Below are 22,590 nucleotides of genomic sequence, written 5' to 3' on the forward strand. Positions count from 1 at the left end.
TGGCAGGCTGCGAGATATTTTGTTTACTTTGACCATCTGCAGGCACGTCCCCCCGCAGCTCCAAGTGGGTGTAGTTTGCTGTTCCCAGGAGCACATTGCCAGCCAGCACGTCCCTGTGGCCTGCCACTTCCTGCAGCTCCCATTGGCCAGGAACTGCGAACTGCAGCCACTGGGAGCTGCGGGGGGCACGTGTCTGTGGACAGTCAATGTAAACAAAATGTTTTGCGGCCCGCCAGGATTACCCTGATGGGCCACATGCCAAAGGTTGCCAACCCGTGCTCTAGGAATTATTTTGGAGAATTTCTAGGACCTATGTTATACAGGAGGTTACTCTAGCTTATCACAACAGTCTCCTCTGGCCTTGGAATCTATGAATTATTATGATAATCTAGCCTGACCTCCTGCATCACACGGGTCAGAGAATTGAATTCAGTAATTTCCTGCATGAACCAAATAACACATGAGGATTCACACCAGAAGTGTTCGTGCATTTACCCAATCAGGGCATAAACATAATACCATACAACTCATTCATCAATCACAACTAAGCAACAAAACCCAAATAGCAAATACTAGGTATCTAACTCTTGCAGAAAATGTTGTGCTTGAACAATAGACTTTTTTAAAATGGTAAAATAATTTGCTAAATGTTTTTGATTAATAAATAAATCTGATTAAACCACTTTCTGCTTGTGGATATCCTGTGAGGAAGAAAGAACATAATTTTTGTCTCAGTAACGCTTTCCAAAGCTGGGATTTTTGATATTCTGGTAGTTAAGTCCTTTGCAGCCAGTACAAAATGACACATATTTTAGAAGCTACTAGTAAGGTTCTCAATGGGGAACATTCTCTAATAGCCTAATGCTCCTGAGGGTCTTTTCCAAGCACCATAATCAAAGGAGTATAAGGAAGATTTTTGTCAAGAATCTTATTTATACAAATGGGTTCATTTTTGGAAGTTCTTTTTACTGTAGGGCAAGTCCAGATAATGTATGAACAGGTTCCTTTGTCACCACAGCCCCTGCAGTCACTGGGGGATTGAGCTGTTTACATTTTATGGTGAATAGTTGGAGTCCAAAAGTATTGAATAATAACCTTCTACTGAGCTTCCCTCTAGGAGGGGGACTATAAAGAAGGCATTAAACCAATGTTCTTCTCATTCACTGGATTCCTTTCCCATCTGTAGTTCTTGTATCCTTATGTGAAGAATGTAGAAAGCAGCCCTGGGGACTGGAGGAATGCAAAGGTGAGGTAAAGTGATCTCAGGTCCTGCACAGGGTGAACAAAACTGATCATGGGCTTGTGTACACTGTGAACTGAAAGTTGGTATTTAGTTCAAGAAGGGTTCACATCCCCCACTCCCTTACTGCTCTCTGCCCAACTCTAGATAAAACTGCCCCAAGGAGCACCCAATACTCAATTGTAACTTGTTCAGTATGGGGGTTGTTGCTGGGGTGCTGATGAGGGGACAGTACACTGTCTCAGATGAAAAAGAGCTTTTCTGAGAAGATGAGACTTTTCTCAGTACTTGGTGCTTTGTTCTTTCCTTTACCACCATCCCCTCTTCCTTCAAATGCGCCACTGTAACGCCCCACAACATTATTTTGACTCCTCTTGTCTTTCTTACTAGCATCTCTTTCCCCTCCTTCCATTCACCTCCGTGCTCTCTTCTTCATTAACCTTGATGTTCCCTGCACCATGTCTCCCTTTGAACCCCTCCGCCTGGCTCCCACCCTCTCTACCCCACTGACGTTACCCTCTCCAAAACCATCACTGTAAAGCTTCAAAATCTCTTTTCCATCCCCATCCTTCTTGGCCTGTCCTTTTTCTTTGCTATGGTTGATCACACCCTCCTTTAGAGGCTCTGACTTTCAGTCGCTCTCTTGCTCCTCTTGTTCTCTCTCTATTACCACCATATCGCTCCTCTCAATCCTCCTTGCTTCTTACTTTGCTCACACCCCTGTTTTTATCAGCCATCCAATTTCTGGAAAAATTATACCCTGACTCACCACACCGACATAGCTTCTTTTCATACCCATTGTCACCTCTCTGACACAGCTTCTCTTCATATCCTTTGTCACCGCTTTTCCCTTTTCCCGGCTTCTCCTTATCTTCCACATCAAATTCAGTTTTCATGTCCTCATCTTCAAGATCCTTCACAACAGAGCACTAACCTACCTCTTTGCCATACCCTCTTTTCACTCCACCCTTGTTTCCTTTGCTTCACCCAAGCCTCATGACTGACTCCTCTCAATGTTTCCTTCTCCCACTCTTGCTCCAGGACTTTCTTCCAAGCAGCCTCGTATGCACTGGAATTCATTTCCTCACCCCATCTGCCATGCCTCCACCCTTTCCTTCATCGAGTGCCTCCTTAAAACACACATGTTCCATGAAGCCTGTCCTTCAAAGATATGGAATCACACGTAAGTCTCACAACTTCCAAAACACTTGCTGTACAGATCACAGCAAGTACACAATATTATTTGTTTTCCCTTACCCCTACCTATAGTGTTTGTAATTGTCACTCATCAAGCTATAGTTTCGTTTAGCTCATCAGAGCAGGGAATACTGGGTATTTTGTCTAAGTGCCATGCACATTTATGGCGCTGTGTGAATAAATAATAATTACAGCAACAATCAGAGCACAGCAAAGGGGGAGGCTGTATGTTTTCTTTTGATAATGTAAAAATATTACCTGGCAATCTGTAGTATTCCTTTACAGGTTTCATGCCATTTCGTTACATGGTAACAATCAGTTACATGGAGGTACACAAGAATTCAGTGAAAGCTCTAAGCAGATATAATATTGGATGAAAGAACATGTATCTGGAGAAAACTCAGCTTCCGAGAGTCTATATTAAAATTGACATTCCCATCAATAACAAATAGAATACTGCTTGCAGAGTTGATATTTAATTTACTGTCTATTGACATTCAAAACCACAGAGACTGCAAAATTTCAATTCAGAAACTTTAACTTGTTTAGTTTTTGTAGTCTGTCTGGCTCTGGATTTAGAAAGCCAGTTGTATCTGAAAGCAGAGGGAGAGTTCTGCTGAAACTCTGAGTTTTAAGTTTTCTCTTATCTCTGTGTGAATACATGAAAATATTACAGAAGAGGAGGCCTTTCTGCAGTCATGCAAACAGAAGTTATTTTGTGACTAATCTACCTATTGCAGAGCGAGTATTTTGATTCACTGTCATTTGTTCTGTTAGTATTTTATGATTGGATGAAACACACACATTCTTGGCCAAATTCTGTTCTCAGTTGAGCCTGTACAACCCTAGTGACTTCAGATGGGTTGCATAGGAAAAGCTCAGCGCAGAATTTGGGCAAGTGCATTAAGCAGTAGTATTTTTCTAGCATTGTGCTCACATTGGCCCTTGATATTCATGGCCAAATTCTCTTCTGATGTAACTCCATTGAAGTCATATACATAAAATGGCAGCAGAGAATTTGACCCATAATATTTACAGTTCTTATAGCTGCAATGGAATGTATTTTACAAGTAGAGATGTATGTACATTTAATATACATAACATATATGTATACTAAATGTACATGCATATATAATAATATATATTTACATATGTGTATGTGTATTAAATATATACACACACACACAGAGTGGTTGTCATTTAAAATAATCAACATTTGCTAATAGTTACTACCCTAAACTTAGAATGGGAAATAGCTGTGGTATCTCGCATGCCACTGTGGAATAATTGTTAGCAAATGTTGATTTTTTAATGGCAACTCTTCTGTATTAATATATGTATATATAAGGCCCTACTTGAATTGTGGGATGATTGTCAAAAAATTGCAGCTGAGTTGTGACAAGCCATGGAAAATTGCAGAAAAGTAATAATGGACATTATTGTTTGCGGTAATTAAGTCCATTATTTCTTTTTTGTGATTATTATGCTGTTGACCACCCAGTGTTCAGAGTGGGGGCTTATGCTGTTGGCTGCCCGGGGCTCCCACTGTCAGCCCTGTGCACAGTGGGGATCTTGTCAAAACTGCAGCGAAAGCCTAATATTGTGGAATCCACAATTTCCGCAGTATCACAAGTTAAGTGGGGCCTTAGTAAATATACATTCTATTTACTGAATATAGCTAGCAAACAAACAAAAAACCCATCACAGTCACCTGGGCAAAGAAATCACATATCATGATTATTTCTTCATCAGAAGTTTACCTAATATGGTGGTGACATCAGAGTTTTGAAATTGCATTTTAGAAACCATAAACATTCTTATCATTTACAGAACTTTATGCAATAGGAAGCAAATGAAATTTCAGAGGTAAATCATCCAATAAGCACAGAGTTGATTTTGTTTTAATTTGCATATAGAAATTTGATTGGTGAAATCCTGCAAGAGATGTTTTATATTTTAGTCACACTTTAAAGAGCAGCTAATGACCCACAGAGAATTTGGAAAACAAATTCTATTTACATTCCATCCTATTTATATGCCTTACATTTACATGCAAAGCGAGTCATTGTTTCCTTAGGGTTTATCAGCACCTGCTATTTATTCCCCACCACTAGTCACAGTCCTCTGTGACATCAACCTCATTTCCACACAGCAACCAGTTTTATAATGTATAAATTAGGTGCTCACATTACCTGGCAATTTTGTCAGTGCAAGACATTGTGACTAGCTGCTCTCCCAACAACACACCGTCCCATGTTTGAACTGCATTATGGCATCGGACGGGGATGGTTCCTTCTCCAGACTCAATCTTCGTTCGTAGATGCCCCCGGTACTTTCTTACTATGTGCTTGGTACTGTTCACTGGGTCAGAAAAAAGTGATGATAGAAAGACAGTAATTAAATGTTTGTACAATTGTCTCCTGAGATGAATAAAAATGCCTGTGACACCTCAGCTTGCATCATGGAACCACACATGGGGTCCTTTAAATCAAAGAGGAAATTGGATAAGGTTGCAGCCCATGGGAGCAGTATAATGGATCTTTTCAGTGGTTTGCTCTGTCAGCTTTTCACATAAATCTGTGGTTTTAACACAGCATGAATTGAGATAATTTTCACAGTCACCACCGTATTCGAAAAAATGCAGAGGCTTTTTAAGCAAGACTGATTTCTTATCCCTCCAGTATGTTGTGCAGTGCTCTTGTAAACTAAGCATGGTCAGGCCAGTTTGATACTTGTTTGGGAAAACTCAGGTGCTTTGAGGAACCAGTTTGAGTGATGCTTTTCCTCTCTGACTCAGTTCTGAAGCAATGCCCAAGCATAATGCTAGTGGAAGAAACATCCTGAAAGAAGATGTAAAACTAAAGTCCAGGCTTGATGTCCCTAAAAATTTCCAACTTAGTGTCTTGACAAAGTAAAGCTTGGGTAATTATATTCAGTTTGCCTAAGATTCCGCCTATCATTTCCCTTGGATGAGGTGTACTACACTCTTGTGTGGTGTTGATAGGTTCTGTTAAACAGTTGCCATGCTCCACCCCAGGGCTAGCTGCATTTCAGTAACGTGCAAAATGAGACCTGTAGTTTGTACAAAAGAGAGTAAAATTTGTAAAGCGCTTTCATGTTACCACCGTTACAGAATTGCAACAAATCTTGTACCAAGTATGTCATGTAAGGTGTCAATGGAAAAGTTAGGATTTGCTAAGTAAGATTATCCTTGTTATATGCATGTATATAGCAGGTTTCAGGTCTGTGTGGACCTTGTTCATTACACAGAATAAAATCAAGGTGTGACAAGTCACTGGGCTGATCATGCCATTGGCAGAGAGCAGCTGGCTTTGTGTGCATTACCTAGCTGCGCTCGGGTCCCTTCTGTCATTTTTCAATGTGTTTGCTTTATTACAGTGTATCCTGCACTGTTAGCGCTAGTTGAAGCAATTGATTGACTTTGGCTGGTGCCAATGGATTGTTTACAAAAAAGCAATGGAAAAATAAATTGCTTCAGAACACTGGGATTAGCAAGTGCAGCAAAAACATGTAGAACAGCAATGTCAGCTGTGACCTGCCAGCAGCTACATGGTCTGATTCTCCTGTGACCACTCGCTCTTCATTTTCTTGTGTTTTAAAAATATTGTTGTTAATTCAAGAACAGGCTCTGATGCAGCCCAGCTCTTTAAGGGTCTGTCTACGTTATTTCCACAACTCCTCCTTCAGAAATGTTCTCTTTCTTCCCAGCCTTTCCCTCCCCATCATCCCCACTGTGCTCCGGATCCTCTTACCCTCACCAATTCCCACACCACAGCCTCTTTCCCTTGCAGCCATAGTTCTCCTTTTTCACTCTGAGAGTCAAGCAGTCGAAAACAGACACCAAATTGCTACCCTCTTTTTTACTCACTCTTGTATGTCAAAGCCTGCAAGTTAGCAAGGGTGGATGGAGGGGGCTGGGATGCAGCTGCCTCAAGATTTTAGTGCCTGCATGACAAGGGGAATATTCCCTCATTTACATAATTTTGATTATGCTAAGTAAATGTTACCTAGCCAGGGGCAAAGCACCATAGAACGAGCTGGCAGAGATAATTAAAGAGGAGTAATCCAGTTCAGGGAAAATAAGAACCAGCCCCTCCAATAACTGCTGGTCATTTTTTTGAATTGAAATCAAGACCAACGGTTCTGTGAGTTCCAAAACATTTGGAAAATGCTTTTTTCCCATTAAACTTGATGTTTGTGCTCATTTATCCCTTCTAGTTCTCTTCAGGACTGGAGCTGGAAGGGCCAAAATACTATGACAATGGCTGTTTTTATGGCATTTCTGCCCTGGATTGGAAGTACCAGTAATTTAGTAACAGATTTTCATAGATCTCCATAGTTTAGTACATGTAAGAGATCACACAAAACATCTCACCCTTCAAATGCTTACATGGCCTGGCCCAATCTTCAAACTTTGTTACTTTCTTATACAAATTCTACCTAGGGAGAGGGAGAGCAGACAGAATTAGCTGATAGGATTCATGCAGCCATGGCCTGTGCACACTCACCCTGGGATACATTTCCAAAGAATTGATAAGGGATTTTAGCTGCTCAACGGCTATTAAATTCAGTGGCTGCTGTGCGACTAAACCCTTGCGCACCGCTGCATGTCCCAAGATGTTTGCCCCACCAGAATAAACAAAACACATGTTCCAATATGCTGCTCTTTAACGTGTATTAAGAAAACAATGTTTTATGAAAAGCCATACCCTGATCTTTGTTAAAGGTTGGATACTGATCTGATCTTTGGAACATGAGCCCATTTTTAGTTCTTACCATGTCATTAAGCAATGTATGCAAATATAAATATTGAACAAAGAATCCCTTTATTTTACATTAAGGTTTTGGACTGTTTTTAGAGTACACACTGCTTGCTAGACATTAATGTGATGCCACTTGCTGGAACACTCTTTGCCACAGATCACTTAAAAATATCTCCAAGATATATTTATTTATGTACCTTGAAGTTACAAACTACAGTCTATTGCTGCTCTCCTGTTCAGTGTGATCAAAGCATCAGTGACTCTGAACATTTCTGAGCTTTGCCATGCTGGTTTTCCAACGGCTTAATCTCAACTAATTGCAGAGGGAGAAGAAAGCTGAGGATGTCACTTCAATCAGAACAAAATGTCAATTCAAACCAGAATTAGAGAGTACAAATTTTAAAATAATTTGGAGTGAATTTATGAGATATGCTAGATGTAAAATTAAACATAAAAAACAGCCCCTGAGAATTTTGGAAATAAAAAGGTGCTGGAGTATTACTTTCAGTCTTGTACATATATACAGACAATGCACATTTAAAATAGTGTCCTAACATCCATTTAATTTGGGGTGCAATCCTTGCTCCAGTGTTGTTTTCCAGGAGCATGTGAAAAAATGAGTTGTATATAAAACAAAAAAATCCATGTTTATGTATATCTGAAGTGTACAAAGGAAATGGATGGTGATTAAACAGAATCACACAAGTAAGTCTCTGTCTGAAATTCACATGTGGCTGCCTCCGAGGTTCATTTTCTATTTCCGTGCTTCAGTGGAGGCTGTTTTTTTCCTCCAGAAGGGTGGGGGAAAAAAGCCTATCTTGCATTTTTGGAGGCTGGACTCTCAATTCATCAATATGGTTTATAAAGCTTCATAAAGGCTGTTAGGAACAAAGAGATGGAAAAAGGAGTCCTGGCATACGAATGACTTCGTAGTTCAATAGTAATTAGAAATGCATACAAGTTCTGCCACCCCTTCTCATTTTGGGTAGCACTTTTCTATGCAACTAGAGCTCAGGATTTCAATGTAAGGATGGCAGAGTATGACTTTTCGTGTATGGCAGTAACATCATCTCTAATTAACATAGGGTGACCAGATGTCCCGATTTTATAGGGACAGACCTGATTTTTGGGTCTTTTTCTTATATAGGGTCTTATTACCCCCCATCTCCTGTCCTGATTTTTCCCATTTGCTGTCTGGTCACCCTAAATTAACACTAATTCATGTTTGAAAAGTACTTTTAGCTCTTCAGGTTAAAGACAATGCTGGATATAGGTATTATTATATAAATGTACTATAGTATTCTGTGGACGTATATTAGGGTTGGGGTGGGGGTCATAACACACACTGATTGCTATGGATGAGTACCTCTGGCTCTTCATTGGCTGTAATGTCAGACATGGTCAGTGTTCTTGGTCATGTCTTGCTTTAGAGACAGGCACATAAGGAGAAAAAGGCCTACAGTTTCAAAACCAAAGAGTGATTTTGTGTGTCCCAGTTTTTGGCTGCCCACTTGAGAAACTATTAAGGGCCCTGATTTGCAGATGGTGGGTGCTCAGCATTTTCTGAAAATCAGGTCCCTTTCTGATGTCTTAATTTGGGCACCCAGAAACTGTGGCAGCCAATATCATTAGTCACGTCTGAAATGTAGGCTGAGAGCTTTATCACAACGTTATTACAGCTCATGGAGATTCTTGGGGATCATCCCCAAAATCAGTCCAATATTTACTGGGAAAAAGAGGATCATGACTTTATCAGCTAAAGATAAAACCCTTAACCCTCTTCCCACCTCTCTGTCTTTCTTGGCTGAAATCCTGTTTTTGGATGATAATTCGGCATCCTTTGACTTTATTCAGGCTGTTACCTGAGATATTTTATCTTTCGCTTTGCACTAATTTTAAAGAGAGCTTTCTCAAATCCTTCTACTTGATCCATAATCTCTAATCTATCAGTAGTTTCAGGCAGGGACAGTGGAACAAGGGGGGAGCGGGGGCCATGGCCCCACCACTGTAAGAGTGAGCAACGGTGAGGAGGGGGCAGAGAGGAGTGAGTAGTGAGGGTCTTGGTGCGGGGGAAGAGGCAGTGTAGGAGCAGGGCCTCAGGGGAAGTGGTGATGCAGGGGTGGGAGGTATGGGGGGACCTCAGGGTTGCAAGGCATAGGGAGCAGGGCCACAGTTTGGGCTCCGGCGGCCCCCCACTTTTAGGGAGATTCCACTGCTCCTGGTTTCAGGTGTGAAATCCTGGTTCCACTGAAGTTCCTGGGAGTTTGCTTATCTGCGAATCCTGGACAAATGGCATTCAATCTACCACGTATATAGAAAAACAGTGATGGGAAAGGTTCACGGGAGAGGATCAACATGAATAAACATCTGAAAGTTTAGAAAAGGAAACTGCTGCATTAGTTATCCTCATCTGTTTTAAATGGGTTGCTACTGAACTGTGGTTTTCATCTTATCTTGACATGTATGGTCTGTAAGCGATGTTTAGGACTAATAGCCAGGAATGGGAAAATATTACTAGGGACTATGGTCTATTGAAAGGTCTTAATTTAGTTACATCAAACAATGCCTTCACACATAAGTATTAGAAGGGTGGGACCTCAGTTTTGTTCCAATGTCTTTTCTCATCCTTCGATTAGTAAAAGCATAGAAACATGTGAAATGCTCATCCTAGCTGGACTTATGTTAGAGTGAAGCTAACTGATAAAGACACAGCATTTTATACTAATTATTAGGGCCTTTTGTGTCTTTGGAACAACTTCTAAACAAGCTGCTGTCTCACATCGTGCTTTATGCTTATGAGACCAAACGTAATATAATGGGAAATATCTATCCTAAGAAATGTGTGTCATGTCCCTTAAGTGCCTCTTAGCTGGTAAATACGTGCTACCACTTAATGATCTCGTAAAACAAATTATTGCCATCAAACCACAAACAGTTGGCTATTGTGCTTGTAAATTATTTCTGAGGGCTCAGAGGAATGAAAATTATTGCAGTCAGGGTAGGGTTCATGTCACCTACAATTATTATTTTCCGTGCTGAGAACCCAGCCTGGCTCTGGATGAGAATTGTATTAGCACACATAAGAAGAAATCGCAATGTCAGAGGAATTAAGATTCTATGCATGTGGCTTGGAGATACCAGTCAAGAAGAGTGCAACTTGAATGCTTCAAGATTATTATTTTTAATTACTAATTGCTCTTCTCATCTAAAATTAGATGCGCCGCACCATCTCTTTGAAAGTGCAGCAACCCCCATGGGGCAAAGTGTGGAGACTGGTCAAAATTCTAGCTGCCATTTAGGATTTGTGCCTCAGAAGGAACGAACTCTTTGTGAGATTAGTTGCTAGTCACAAAGACGCATCAGATGGTCGCCACCGATAATCAGCTAACTCTTTTACAGCTTTGGCACAGGCGGAGCACATCCAGATTTTCTGATGCCAACAAGGCAAAAGTCAACAGGCGCTAGAGGCCCACTAGACTCCTAATCCCAGTTCCACAGGATCAGGGTGCTGTCTAAAAGTTTTTTCCATCTAAGACTCACCTTTTTATAAACAAATGAAACTTTACTGGTAAAACTGTCAACATTCTGGAATTTTTATGTGAAAATTTCCACACTATTTTTCATCAATATTTTTAGTAAAATCACGAGAGTCATTTTTCATTTACCAAAACCCTAATTTTTAACCAAGAAAACATGATTTTTTCAATAACTGAAAGCTTTCTATAGCAAGTTTGGTTAACACATTAATAAAAATATTCTGCAATATTTCATGAGAAACAGAAAATGATTTTTTTTCACAAAATATTTTTCTATTTTACAACCAATTCTAGTCTTATGTGACGTGGCATTCTTGGAATCAACAGGTTTCATGGCCAAGGCATTCTCACATAAGATGTTCCAGTTAAACTATACGTTATGGGACCCAATGAAGGAATCACTGGGTGAAGTTTTATGGCCTCTAGGAGTGATGTTCTGTGTTATGCTAAAGATCAGACTAGCTCATCACAATCCTTTGGCCTTAAAATCTATTATTATTACTATTAATAATAATAATACATGGCTCTAGTGTTTTTCATTTTCAAAGTTCTGTGGTAAGCGTTCATCATAGAATCACAGAATATCAGGTTGGAAGGGACCTCAGGAGGTCATCTAGTCCAGCCCCCTACTCAAAGCAGGACCAATCCCCAACTAAATCATCCCAGCCAGGGCTTTGTCAAGCCTGATCTTAACAACCTCTAAGGAAGGAGATTCCACCTGCTCCCTGGGTAACCCATTCCAGTGCTTCAGCACCCTCCTAGTGAAAATTTTTTTCCTAATATCCAACCTAAATCTCCCCCACTGCAACTTGAGACTATTACTCCTTGTTCTGTCATCTGGTACCACTGAGAAGAGTCAAGATCCATCCTGTTTGGAACCTCCTTTCAGGTAGTTGAAAGCAGCTGTCAAATCCCCCCTCATTCTTCTCTTCTGCAGACTAAACAATCCCAGTTCCCTCAGCCTCTCCTCATAAATCATGTGCTCCAGCCTCCTAAATCATTTTTGTTGCCCTCCACTGGACTCTTTCCAATTTTTCCACATCCTTCTTGTAGTGTGGGACCCAAAACTGGACACAGTACTCCAGATGAGGCCTCACCAATGTCGAATAGAGGGGAATGATCGAGTCTCTTGATCTGCTGAAAATGCCCTTTACTTATACAGCCCAAAATGCCGTTAGCTTTTTTGGCAACAAGGGAACACTGTTGACTCATATTCAGCTACTCGTCCACTGTAACCCCTAGGTCCTTTTCTGCAGAACTGCTGCCAAGCCATTCAATCCCTAGTCTGTAGCAGTGAATGGGATTCTTATATTCAAAGTGCACGGACTCTGCACTTGTCCTTGTTAACCTCATCAGATTTCTTTTGGCCCAATCCTCTAATTTGTCTAGGTCCCTCTGTATCCTATTCCTACCCTCCAGCATATCTACCACTCCTCCCAGTTTAATATCATCTGCAAATTAGCTGAGGGTGCTGTCCACGCTTTCCTCCAGATCATTAATGAAGATATTGAACAAAACTGGCCCCAGGACCGACCCTTGGGGCACTCCGCTTGATACCCGCTGCCAACTAGACATGGAGCCATTGATCACTACCCGTTGAGCCCGATGATCTAGCCAGCTTTATATCCACCTTATAGTCCATTCATCCAGCCCATACTTTAACTTGCTGGCAAAAATACTGTGGGATACTGTATCAAAAGCTTTGCTAAAGTCAACCAATAACACATCCACTGCTTTCCCCTCATCCACAGAGCCAGTTATCTTGCCAAGAAGGCAGTTAGGTTAGTCAGACATGACTTGCCGTTGGTGAATCCATGCTGACTGTTCCTGATCACTTTCCTCTCCTCTAAGTATTTCAGAATTGATTCCTTGAGGATTTGCTCCATGATTTTTCCAGGGACTGAGGTGAGGCTGACTGGCCTGTAGTTCCCCGGATCCTCCTTCTTCTCTTTTTTATTGATCTTCACACAGTTGTGTGAGGTAGGTACTTTCATCACCATTTAGACCCCATCTGTTTCTTACGCTCACTCAAAAGCATTAACAGTCAGATCAGGTCTGTCTTTTTTTATAGGACTTAGGTCTCTCTTAGGTGCACCTAGGGACTTTTGAAAATCCTACCAGGCAGCAATCAGCGTCTGGCCTCAGCTGCTGAGCTTTAGCTGTGACTCCAATTGCAACTGCCACGGACTCAGGCCTAGGCCTTCCTTTTTTCATCAATGGAATGTGGCTATTTGTGTGATCACATCGTTAAGACTACACTGGGTTTTAACCAGTGTGCTGGAAATGTCTTTCTAAACTGGACAAAATGCTTTGTCTTGGATGATTGACAGCAACCCTCCTACTACTTATGCACTGTGGCAAATGACTGGCAAACCCTGAAAGAAGAAACTAACCTCCATATATATTTTTTTAAAGATTGAAACGGAAAGGGATTTTTGAGTTCAGGATGTCCTGCATTGGACAGAAGCAGATACCCTGATGCCAGGGGGCAGACTAGATGCATTAGAATCAAAGCAAAAATAATAATGTTTGTCAAGGGACCTTTTGCCCATGAGGAGCTAGCTCCACAAGGGGGACTTCAACTCAGCATTGCAACAACAAATGTTTAGGCTCCCTGCTGCCTAGTGGAATCCACAGCCCTGTGTTAGGCACCCAGGCTCCCTCCACAATGCATGGGGTGAGATAGGCACCTAAATCCCTTTGTGGATCTAGCAAAGGGCCTGCATTCTGCTTTTGTGACTCTAGTAGTATTCCGAAGTCCTGAGGGGATGGGACTGAGCATTCTTTGTCATGAGCTGTTTTGCATATTGTTCATCCATTCTGCAGGAAGCCCCAGATGAGTTCACAAATAACTGTTTCAGGGCCAGCCAAATACTTGGACAAATAGCTTGTCTGTGTGAAAATTCCTTCCACTATTCTGCAGACTCCTCAGCCGTGGCCTTTTTCTGATTAATGTAGCCATTATATTGCATCTGAACATTGCTTCTGAATGTAATGTTTTACAAACCAGCAATACCTAGAAACAAAACAGAATCAATAAATACAGTGCAATTCCCCTTGGTGATTCAAGCATTCTATTAAAATTAGGATCTGATTATAGTTGTGGAAATCCATTTGCCTGGACCCAGACAAATAGATTTTGCTTTACATGAAAGCTTTCCAAGGCTCTGGTCAAATCCTAGGCCATGTCTACACTACAGACTTAAAGTCGACTTAAGTTATGTGGACGATCATAAGCCACTTTAATTACATCGGTTGTGCATGTCCACAGAATGTTAGTTTACTGTCTTTAACTAAAGTTTGAGGCTACCCAGAGTTCTCAGGATAGGTGGTAGAATCCCCTACCTTCCCTATCCTTCTCCATACACACACAGACACTCTGGCTCCTGAAAGAAATCTTACTTTATAATATTATTTATAATATGGACAAAAAACCTGTAAACCAAACAGTAGCCAAGAAAGTTACAAGCCAATAAAAAGTAAAATACTAGCTACAGTGATTGGGCTAAGCAAAGATGAGTTAATAACAACAGTTGCCTAAACTGGCTATCTGATACTGAATGCTTTATACCCATTAGCTTCTTTTGTCAGGAACCACAGGTCTTAAACCCTGGTCCCACAGAACTCTTAGGGGCAAGTAAACTCTAACTTGTCACCCAGAGACCTACTAACAGTTGCTAGGCAGAAGCTGAACCCTGACAGAGGACACCAGTCCTGGACCCTGGCTGGTAGAGTGCTGGTTTGACACTCTGTACCTCAAAGTCACACCCTGGAACCTCTATATTCACCATGGTGATATAATTTTGGTATGTTCTGTACAAAGTATACCTTGTGAAGTATCATTTTAAAAGTCTTGATCTGTTGAACGTTAATTTCCTGTTGGATTGTATGTACTATCATTGTGAAGTTATGAGGCATTGCTATATGTGTTACTGAAATATGTTGGGAGGTTGGGAACCCCCACAACCAGCCTTTCAGTTACAACGAAGGAGTATCCATCAATAACCAGACAGTGTTAATGGTTCATCAATGCCCATCAAAAAAAGAATCCACTATCCCAGAGACTCTTTAGAGAAGACAGGTAGGCAATGGAGACTGCTTGACCAATAGGAACTGCCTGATCCCTACGTCACAGCAAAGATCTTTCCAGTAAGCTGGAAGAAAGTATAAAAGAGGGGAAGTGATTTGGCCTCTCCCCCTCACCCCCATCTCACAGGTGACGACTTTCCAAATTGCTGGCGCATGGTTGACTCCTGGCTCTGCCTCAGGCCTCTTTCCCACTCTACCCCTTCCGCCACAGCCCCCGCTCACCTTGCCTCTTCCTGCCCCTGCTCCACCCCTGCCCTGCCTCTTCCAGCCCAATTCCACCCCCAGCCCCTAAGCGTGCCATGTCCTCGCTCCTCCCCTGTCCCTGCCAGCCTCCTGCATACCGTGAAACAGCTGAATGCAGTGGGTGGGAGGTGCGAGGAGGGATGGGAGGCATTGGGAGGTGCGAGGAGGGGTGGGAGCCTGGCAGCAGGCAGGAGGCGCTGGGGGGAGGAGGTGAGAGGAGGGCTGCCGGCAGGTGCTCAGCACTCACCATTTTTTCCCCATGGGTGCTCCAGCCCCAGAGCATCCACGGAGTCAGTGCCTATGCCCCATCTCAACACCTGGAAGAACATCTGAACCGGGGAAACACTTTGAACTGGGGAAGGTTGGTCCCAGGCAGGAAGGTAGTCCCAGCTGGTGTATTGGGTAACCTGCTTGTACCGCCTGTCAGGATGAGACACTGTTTTATTCAACTCTTGCTTAAACTACAAGTTTAAGATTTAGAATGCCTGTTTACTTTTCATTTTCTTAATGTAACTATCTCTAACCTTTATGCCTACCACTTATAATCACTTAAAATCTATCTGTAGCTCATAAAGCTGTTGTATATTTTACTTAAAACAGCTGGGAAATATCAGCTCATGTTAAAAATGGTTCTTGCACGTCCACTGCCCTTTTGATGGAGTGGTGGACTAGGTAATGAGCTTACCCTGGGCATGTTTCTGATCAGTGCAAGATGGTACAGTTCTGGGGTGCAATGCTGGGGCGCTGGGATGCCTCTGTATTGATGGTTCATGAGCGATTGAGAAATCATTCATATACCTCAATTGGGTGAGTCCCTGCCTGTGGATGTCTGTGTAAGTGCAGTGCCTGTCAGAAGTTTGTAGCTTGACATCAGCATCACAGTGTGAGAGGCAACCCAAGTTGGTAGGTTCGAAGGGCTCAGGGGTCCAGAGTCGTAAGAAGGAATTTTGTGCCCGAGGCAAGGGGCGATTCCAGGCTCTTCAGCGGTGGCAATTTGGCGGCGGGTCCTTCCCTCAGACAGGGACTCAGGGACCCACCGCCAAATTGCCTCCGAAGAAGCGGCAGCGGTAGAGCTGCTGCCAAAGCACTGCTGATCGCAGTAGAGCTGCGCCCCTAAGCTTTCCATGCCTGAGGCAGGTGCCTCACTCGCCTCACCCTTGTTATGGCACTGTAAGGGTCCCACAGTCCAAGTTGCACCTGGGGGACCCTGTCACACCTAGGGGTCTTTCTATATATACCCTGCGCAGGAACAGGGAGTTCCTTGTGCAGCTGAGATCCATCCTGCTCCTGCAGACTCTGTCTCTGATCATTAGGTCTGACTGCCCATGACTCCTTACCAGCTCACAATATGCAATGACAGCAGTCTTCCTCTTTCAGAGCTACCTTGGTCACGATAATGCCAATAATAAAGCCAGCAGGTATTTTACAGTATTGCTTCCCTGTTTTGACTTTTCCTCTGGTAGGCCCTAAGAATTCTGTTAGGACTGGGACTTGCCTGAAGAGTCTCTGCTGCGTGCAGAGCTGCTATGCTATGTTAGGACCGAGGGCAGGCCTGTACAGAGCTGTTGACTTGCTGCCACACTCTGCAAGGCTGCCATATCAGCTGTTCTGAGCCAGAAACTAGTCATTTTCTGCTCCCAGCTAAGAACGACTGGCACAATCATCAGGGAGAGCTAACTACAGGGAATACTATGCTGGCTACATCCTCACTGCAGAGTTAACTCAAGTTACCTACATTTGAAGTGGGGGGAGGCAGGCTCCAGAGCAGCAGCACTGGTTAACTGAACAGTCCAGCAATCACAGCAAAGCACAGAGAAGTGAGAAGTGCCCATCACTATTGAGCAGGTGTATAGCTCAGATTAATAGTGCCCCACCTAAAATGACTGTGTCCCACCTATACATTGATTGCCCTGAGGGTAGTATATTCTAAACCACAAAGAACCTCTTTTTGTTTTCTTACCACTGAACAGTATCGAATCAGTCATCAGAGAGGTGAGCTGCTATTTGGGTATGGCTACACTTACAGTTGTACAGCGCTAGGAGTCACAGCCGTCTTCATACAGCTGTGTAGGGAAAGCGCTGCAGTGTGGCCACATTTGCAGCGCTGTTGGGAGTGGTGCATTGTGGGCAGCTATCCCAGCATTCAAGTGGCTGCAACGTGCTTTTCAAAACAGGGGGGTGGGGTGGAGTGTGACACGGAGCGTGGGGGAGACAGACAGAGTGGATTTTTGGAGCTGACACTGTTCTCAGCTCCCTGCCTTGCAAGTTCTAAGGACTGGAAGATACACAGCACCTACCTTCAATCATTTAAAAAGTTTTGACTCCTTCCCCCACCCCTCTCTTATTCACTAAATGCAAATTATGCACTCCTAAATAGCCTTCAGACCACATAAGCAGCTGCTCAACACGGACTTCCCCCTCCCCCTCTGCCGTGTGACTTCTCTCTTCAAGCAAACAGCTGTGACCCTTCCAAAGCAATTCCCCTGCCTGCCTCTGCTCGCTCGCTGGAGCAAACAGCAGCTGTGTTTGTTTTTTAGATAAGCAGCTCGGGGGAGCTCGGAGTTCAGTCATTCTTCCGGTTTGTTGTGAACGGGCATTCTGGGATACCTCCTAATACCCTGGAGGCCAATAACGGCACTTTTGGTGGCCACACTTGATGAGCAGTGCTGCATCACCAGCGCTGCAATCTTTACACCCCAAGCAGACCAGGTGTACAGCCAGCACTGCAGCCAGGGAGTTGCAGCGCTGGATGTGCTTTCTAGGTGTGGACAGTTACCAAGTTGCAGCGCTGTAAACCCACCCCCAGCACTGCAACTCTCCAGTGTAGCCAAGCCCTTAGATGTTCTGTCTTGAAATGGGAACCTTTTCCTCCTTGCCTCTCCAAGAAACAAACATTTCCTAGCAGAAAATAGCACTGCAAATGTGAAAGGTGCCTATTCTGGAGCAGACTATTCAAACAGCAGCTGGTATGAGTAGAGGAGAGGCTGACAATTTTTCTCATGCATTTCTGAAAACACTGACCAAACTCCAAAAAATTTGGACATAGGTTATGGCTCACATAGCATCACAAGCTGATGATATTTGCATTTTGATGTCAGCTTAGAAGAGGTGGTGTTTGGGGAACTTTTCCCTGAAGAGTAGTTGAACATCTACATGGAGAAGTGATGGGCCATGGCGATCACTGCCTTTTGAGTCCAGTTCGCTGGAAGATGGATTGGCTTATATGGCCTCCTGGTAAGGCTGGCCCTTTTCTGCTGCTTTTGTGCTGAGGTTGGGTTCCTGATCTGAGGATCATACTGTGATGCAATGTTTGTCCCCTAGGTGACCAAACCTGAACCTACAAAAGTTTGGCTTAGTTCTACTAACTCTAGCAGGGCTGGTTTGGCTAGGCTGCCTCCTCCAGAACAGCTCAGTCAATGGGAGGAAACAGAGTTTGATGCTTGCATTTTCGTTGAAGATGGGGTAAAAAGATCAGCAGCTGGAGCCTTGAGCTGTTAAAATCACAACTCCATCTGTGGAGTACATGAATTCAAGGTTTCATGTGGATTGTGTCTTTCCATGTGCTTTTCTCTTCTCTTTCCCATTCCCACTGAAAAATCCAATTTACATCACACCTCTAAATTACCCACAAACTCAATGACCCAGCTTATATGGTTGCCTGTGGATCCAGTTCAGATGGGAGCTCTATTGAATGTGTATGCATCAGAGTTCCAGCACAGCTGTAGGTTAATAGACAAGCAGGAGGAAGACCCCATGGAGCAGATGCAATGGTGTGTTTCAGACCTAAAGGGAGTGTGGGATAAAATACGAGCTGGGCTATCAAGGAGTCAATGGCACAAGGTATGTTAGCAAGAGATAGCAAAGCAGCCCAGGGGATGAGAGTGGAGACAGCCCTCAGGCGGATTCTATCTATCTGTGTCAATCCATGTAGAGAGAGAGTGCACACTTTGGAAGAAAGATGACTGCTGAGGCAAAAACTTGCCAGAGGTAGAGAGTTTGGGAAGTTAAGGATTCACTGACTCAGGGTTTTTTTTGAGTGATTCCTTTTACTTCAAAGGAGGCTCATGAAAACAATGAACAAATCAAAGAAGCTGCAAGACACATCAATGACCTGATTATTCTGTAGTTTCCCAGGTGGTGAAAGGTGTAATGTATGCACTGTATTCTGTATAAACCAGTGAAGTATGTTGCAAAAAACAGTGCTGGGATACTGCCCTTAAGCACAGTCCAGGGATGATAACAGCTGTCTGTACAATGGGCACAACTAAAACAAAGTAGGAGGGGGCACTGGAAAAGGAGAGGTGGTCACAAGGTCCTCTGATTCCTAGCAATGTGTATGTAGAAGGGTCAACATGAGAGTGCGTGAAAAGGTAGTTGGAAGAGGTTGGAAAGTTTGCCCACTGGTTAGGGCACAAGCATAGGATTTGGAGACCTATGTTAAAGTGCCCGCTCTTGAAGGCCCAAAGAGGAAGCTACTTAAATAGAAATTAAAAGGTACAGTCACAAAAGTGAAGAGCCTGCATGCAACTTTTAAAAAAACACCATAACAGAATCTCAAATTAAATGTATACCCCAAATAATAATAACAATAATAATAAAAACATAGTAAGAGAACCAAAGAGGTGCCACCGTGGCTAAACAACAAAGTAAAAGAAGCAGTTAGAGGTGTGAAAGTAGAATGAATTATATTGTGAAAATAGAAAGGATTAAAGAAATGTTGTCTGTATCTTTAAGCAAAGATGTTGGAATGTTGCAACCAGGGGTCAGGAATACAGACATTAACATTGAACAATTGCACCGTTTAAGGGCAATTGGTGAAGCATTAGCCTTAGATCGATAACAGTTAGTAAGGAAATAGGATATGCATGCTGTGCCCCAGGTGAATTTTACTGTTTTGGTATCTTTGTCCCTTTGTCTAATTCCCGCTCTTTTATCTGTATAAATAAGACTGTTTGAGCCTTGCATGGGCGCTCACATATTCTGAATGTTATTGGCAGAGCGCTGTGCTAATAAAACAGAGTGGTCTGACAAATTGTGAGTCCTGATTCTAACTTTGACAATTTGGAGGTTCCACCGAGATGGCAATCGTCTTCACTGGGGCTGTGTGATTCCTGACTGTTTTTGTGGGATGACCGTGGCAGCCGGCACCTGGGCGTTTGGCCCAAGCGGTCCCCCACTAGAGCGGAAAGGCGCACAGCCACAGTGAGGTCTACGCCATCGAACCTGTTGGTTCCCACTCTGTTCTGGTAGGGATCCCGGGATCTGACATCAGGAATCTGGTCAGGTAATTATTTCTGTGTTTTGTCCGGACTGAGGACTGTCCTGTCTCTGTGTCTATCTGTCCTCTTGTGGAGCGTTTGAGTCTGGGTGCCGTCTCTGTCTGGGGATCGGCCGACCAAGGGGTTCCTGTCCCCGCGGTCTGAGTGAGTGAAATCTGTACAATTGCAGCCGCACCACACCTTGGGTAAAACCCTTAGTGTGAAAGCAAGGGCAATTGAGGCAGTAGCCTGTGGGCTCCTTTTGTGTGTTGCAGCAGGCATCGCTCTGACGAACCTGAATTTCCTTCTTGTGTGATTGGTGTGTGAAAGTCCTCCTGTACTGGTAACCAGACGTCTAAGTCGGGACAGTTCCCTAAATGAATGCCGGCTCATTTTATGTATTTAGGATGGGTCCAGACTCCTGTAAATTTCTGGGAAAATGGTCTAGGCTAACTCAGGGGGATCCCAAAACTCAGTGGCCACTGTTAAAATCTTGGAACAAAGACTGAGTGGACGTCTTAAAAGACAAACTCGGCCAACCTAAAACTAAATTGGCTAAAGGAGAGGTTAATTGTTTCATGCAGTGGTGGGAAGAGGCAAATCATAGGTGGACAAAATCAAAACTGGCCTCTCTCACTTATTAAAATAATAAGTTAAAAGCTTTATTAAAAGCCTCCTCTCCCACCACTAGACCGAGCGCTCCCCTTTACCCCGTTCTCCAAACCCCGGATCAATCCAAACCCCTTCATACTCCCATCTCATTGTAAAAAGGACAAAAAGTCCCTTGTTCTGTTCCCCTTTGTTGTCTGCCTCAGAAACTGATTCTTTATAGTGTCCCATTACCAATTCAGCAAGACTGGGGGCGGGGGGAGCTCCTCAACTAGCCCCCACCCTTCCTGGTCCCTTTCCTTGAACATTTCTTTCAAAATTGTGAAATGACCACAATATCATTCACAAATGGTTAAAAAAAAAAAAAAGCAGGATCGGGCCCAGACAAGCAGGCAAGCAACAGATAAAGAAACAGGTTGAAAGCCCTAAGGGAATAGTGTCAGGAGTAAGAAAAGTAGTAAGTGCAGGCATGAACCCCTGGAACAATACTTAAAATGGTGAAATCTGAGGTGATAAAGGTGTCATTTTGGGACATAAACAAGTGATTTAAGGAAAGAGAGTAAAAGTTAACTCTATAGAGGCTGGAGAGAATTAAGCAGTTAAATTTTGTGGAAAATGTTAAAAAGGACCATGTTAAAGAGAGAGAATTCTTGGTTTCTTTGCAGCCATTCTGAAGGGAAAATGGGCCCTTTTCCAGAAGAGTGCCTGTAAATAATCCATATATATATACAGCTATGCAAAAACAAAGCAGTGTAAAAAAAAATGTTAAGGAAAAGAAAATGTGTATGTATCTATTTGTCTGTGAAAATATGTAAAGTTCTAAGAATCTAAACCAACACATCTGGTTTGTAAAACTACTGTTTTGTAGGTGTAAGATAAATTGATTTTGTTTTTGTTTTTAATGCCACTAAAAATTCATCTGACTCTTTAATTCAAAGTTGCAAAACTGACAGACCTTTTTGCAAGACACAGGTAATTAGTGTTGTTTGGCTTTGGGATTTAGCATTTAACCCTTAAGGGGTAACTTGATTCTTTACAAAAATTAAAATGTTTTTAAATAAAGACCAAGTCATGGCTGCAATAGGGCAGTCAGAATCAGGAGAATAGGTAGAGATTCTGGAGTCTTTTTGTTTGTTTGGTTTGTTTTTTTTTTGTAACAATAGCAGATAAGAGCTGTAATGACAGAATAAGAAATTAACAGTGACCCTCTGAAGCAACAGCAGAGGTGAGGTGCACAAAACAAAAAGAAGCAATGTTAAAAACACTGAGCCTTAAAATGACTCTGTGTAATCAGACTGTCACTTTAATAAAAGTACGTGAAAACTCTGTAAAAACAAAACAAGCAGTTATACCTTATGTAAAAATTAATATGGCTAATGTTTTTGAAAAGTTATAGTATAGAAAGAATGTGCATTTGCCGTAGGACATGTGCAGCGTATATTGTAGAAAGGGATGTAAAAAAAAAATGCAAATGAAACATGCTGCTGAATTAAAATCCTATTAGGGCTCCAAAAAGAGCCGCAATAGGCTGTGTTTTCTTTTTCAGATCCCTGTGTGTTAAGACAGAGTCTGAGCTCTGCTGATGGCTTTGAATCCAAAAGCCTAGCCTGTGTTGATGCAAATTACCTAACTGA

General features: G+C 42.7%; 1 protein-coding gene across 1 annotated transcript in view; it reads right to left on the minus strand.

The window, feature by feature from the left end:
- ADARB2 (adenosine deaminase RNA specific B2 (inactive)) overlaps window positions 1-22,590 on the minus strand; it is a 475,814-nt gene that overhangs the window by 29,850 nt on the left and 423,374 nt on the right. The window contains exon 7 of the mRNA XM_030550140.1: window positions 4,630-4,798. Within this exon, the coding sequence (XP_030406000.1) occupies window positions 4,630-4,798 (169 nt within the window). The remainder of the gene's footprint in view (window positions 1-4,629; window positions 4,799-22,590) is intronic.

The sequence above is a fragment of the Gopherus evgoodei genome, chromosome 2 (genome assembly GCF_007399415.2).
Source record: "Gopherus evgoodei ecotype Sinaloan lineage chromosome 2, rGopEvg1_v1.p, whole genome shotgun sequence".
Lineage (NCBI taxonomy): Eukaryota > Metazoa > Chordata > Testudines > Testudinidae > Gopherus > Gopherus evgoodei.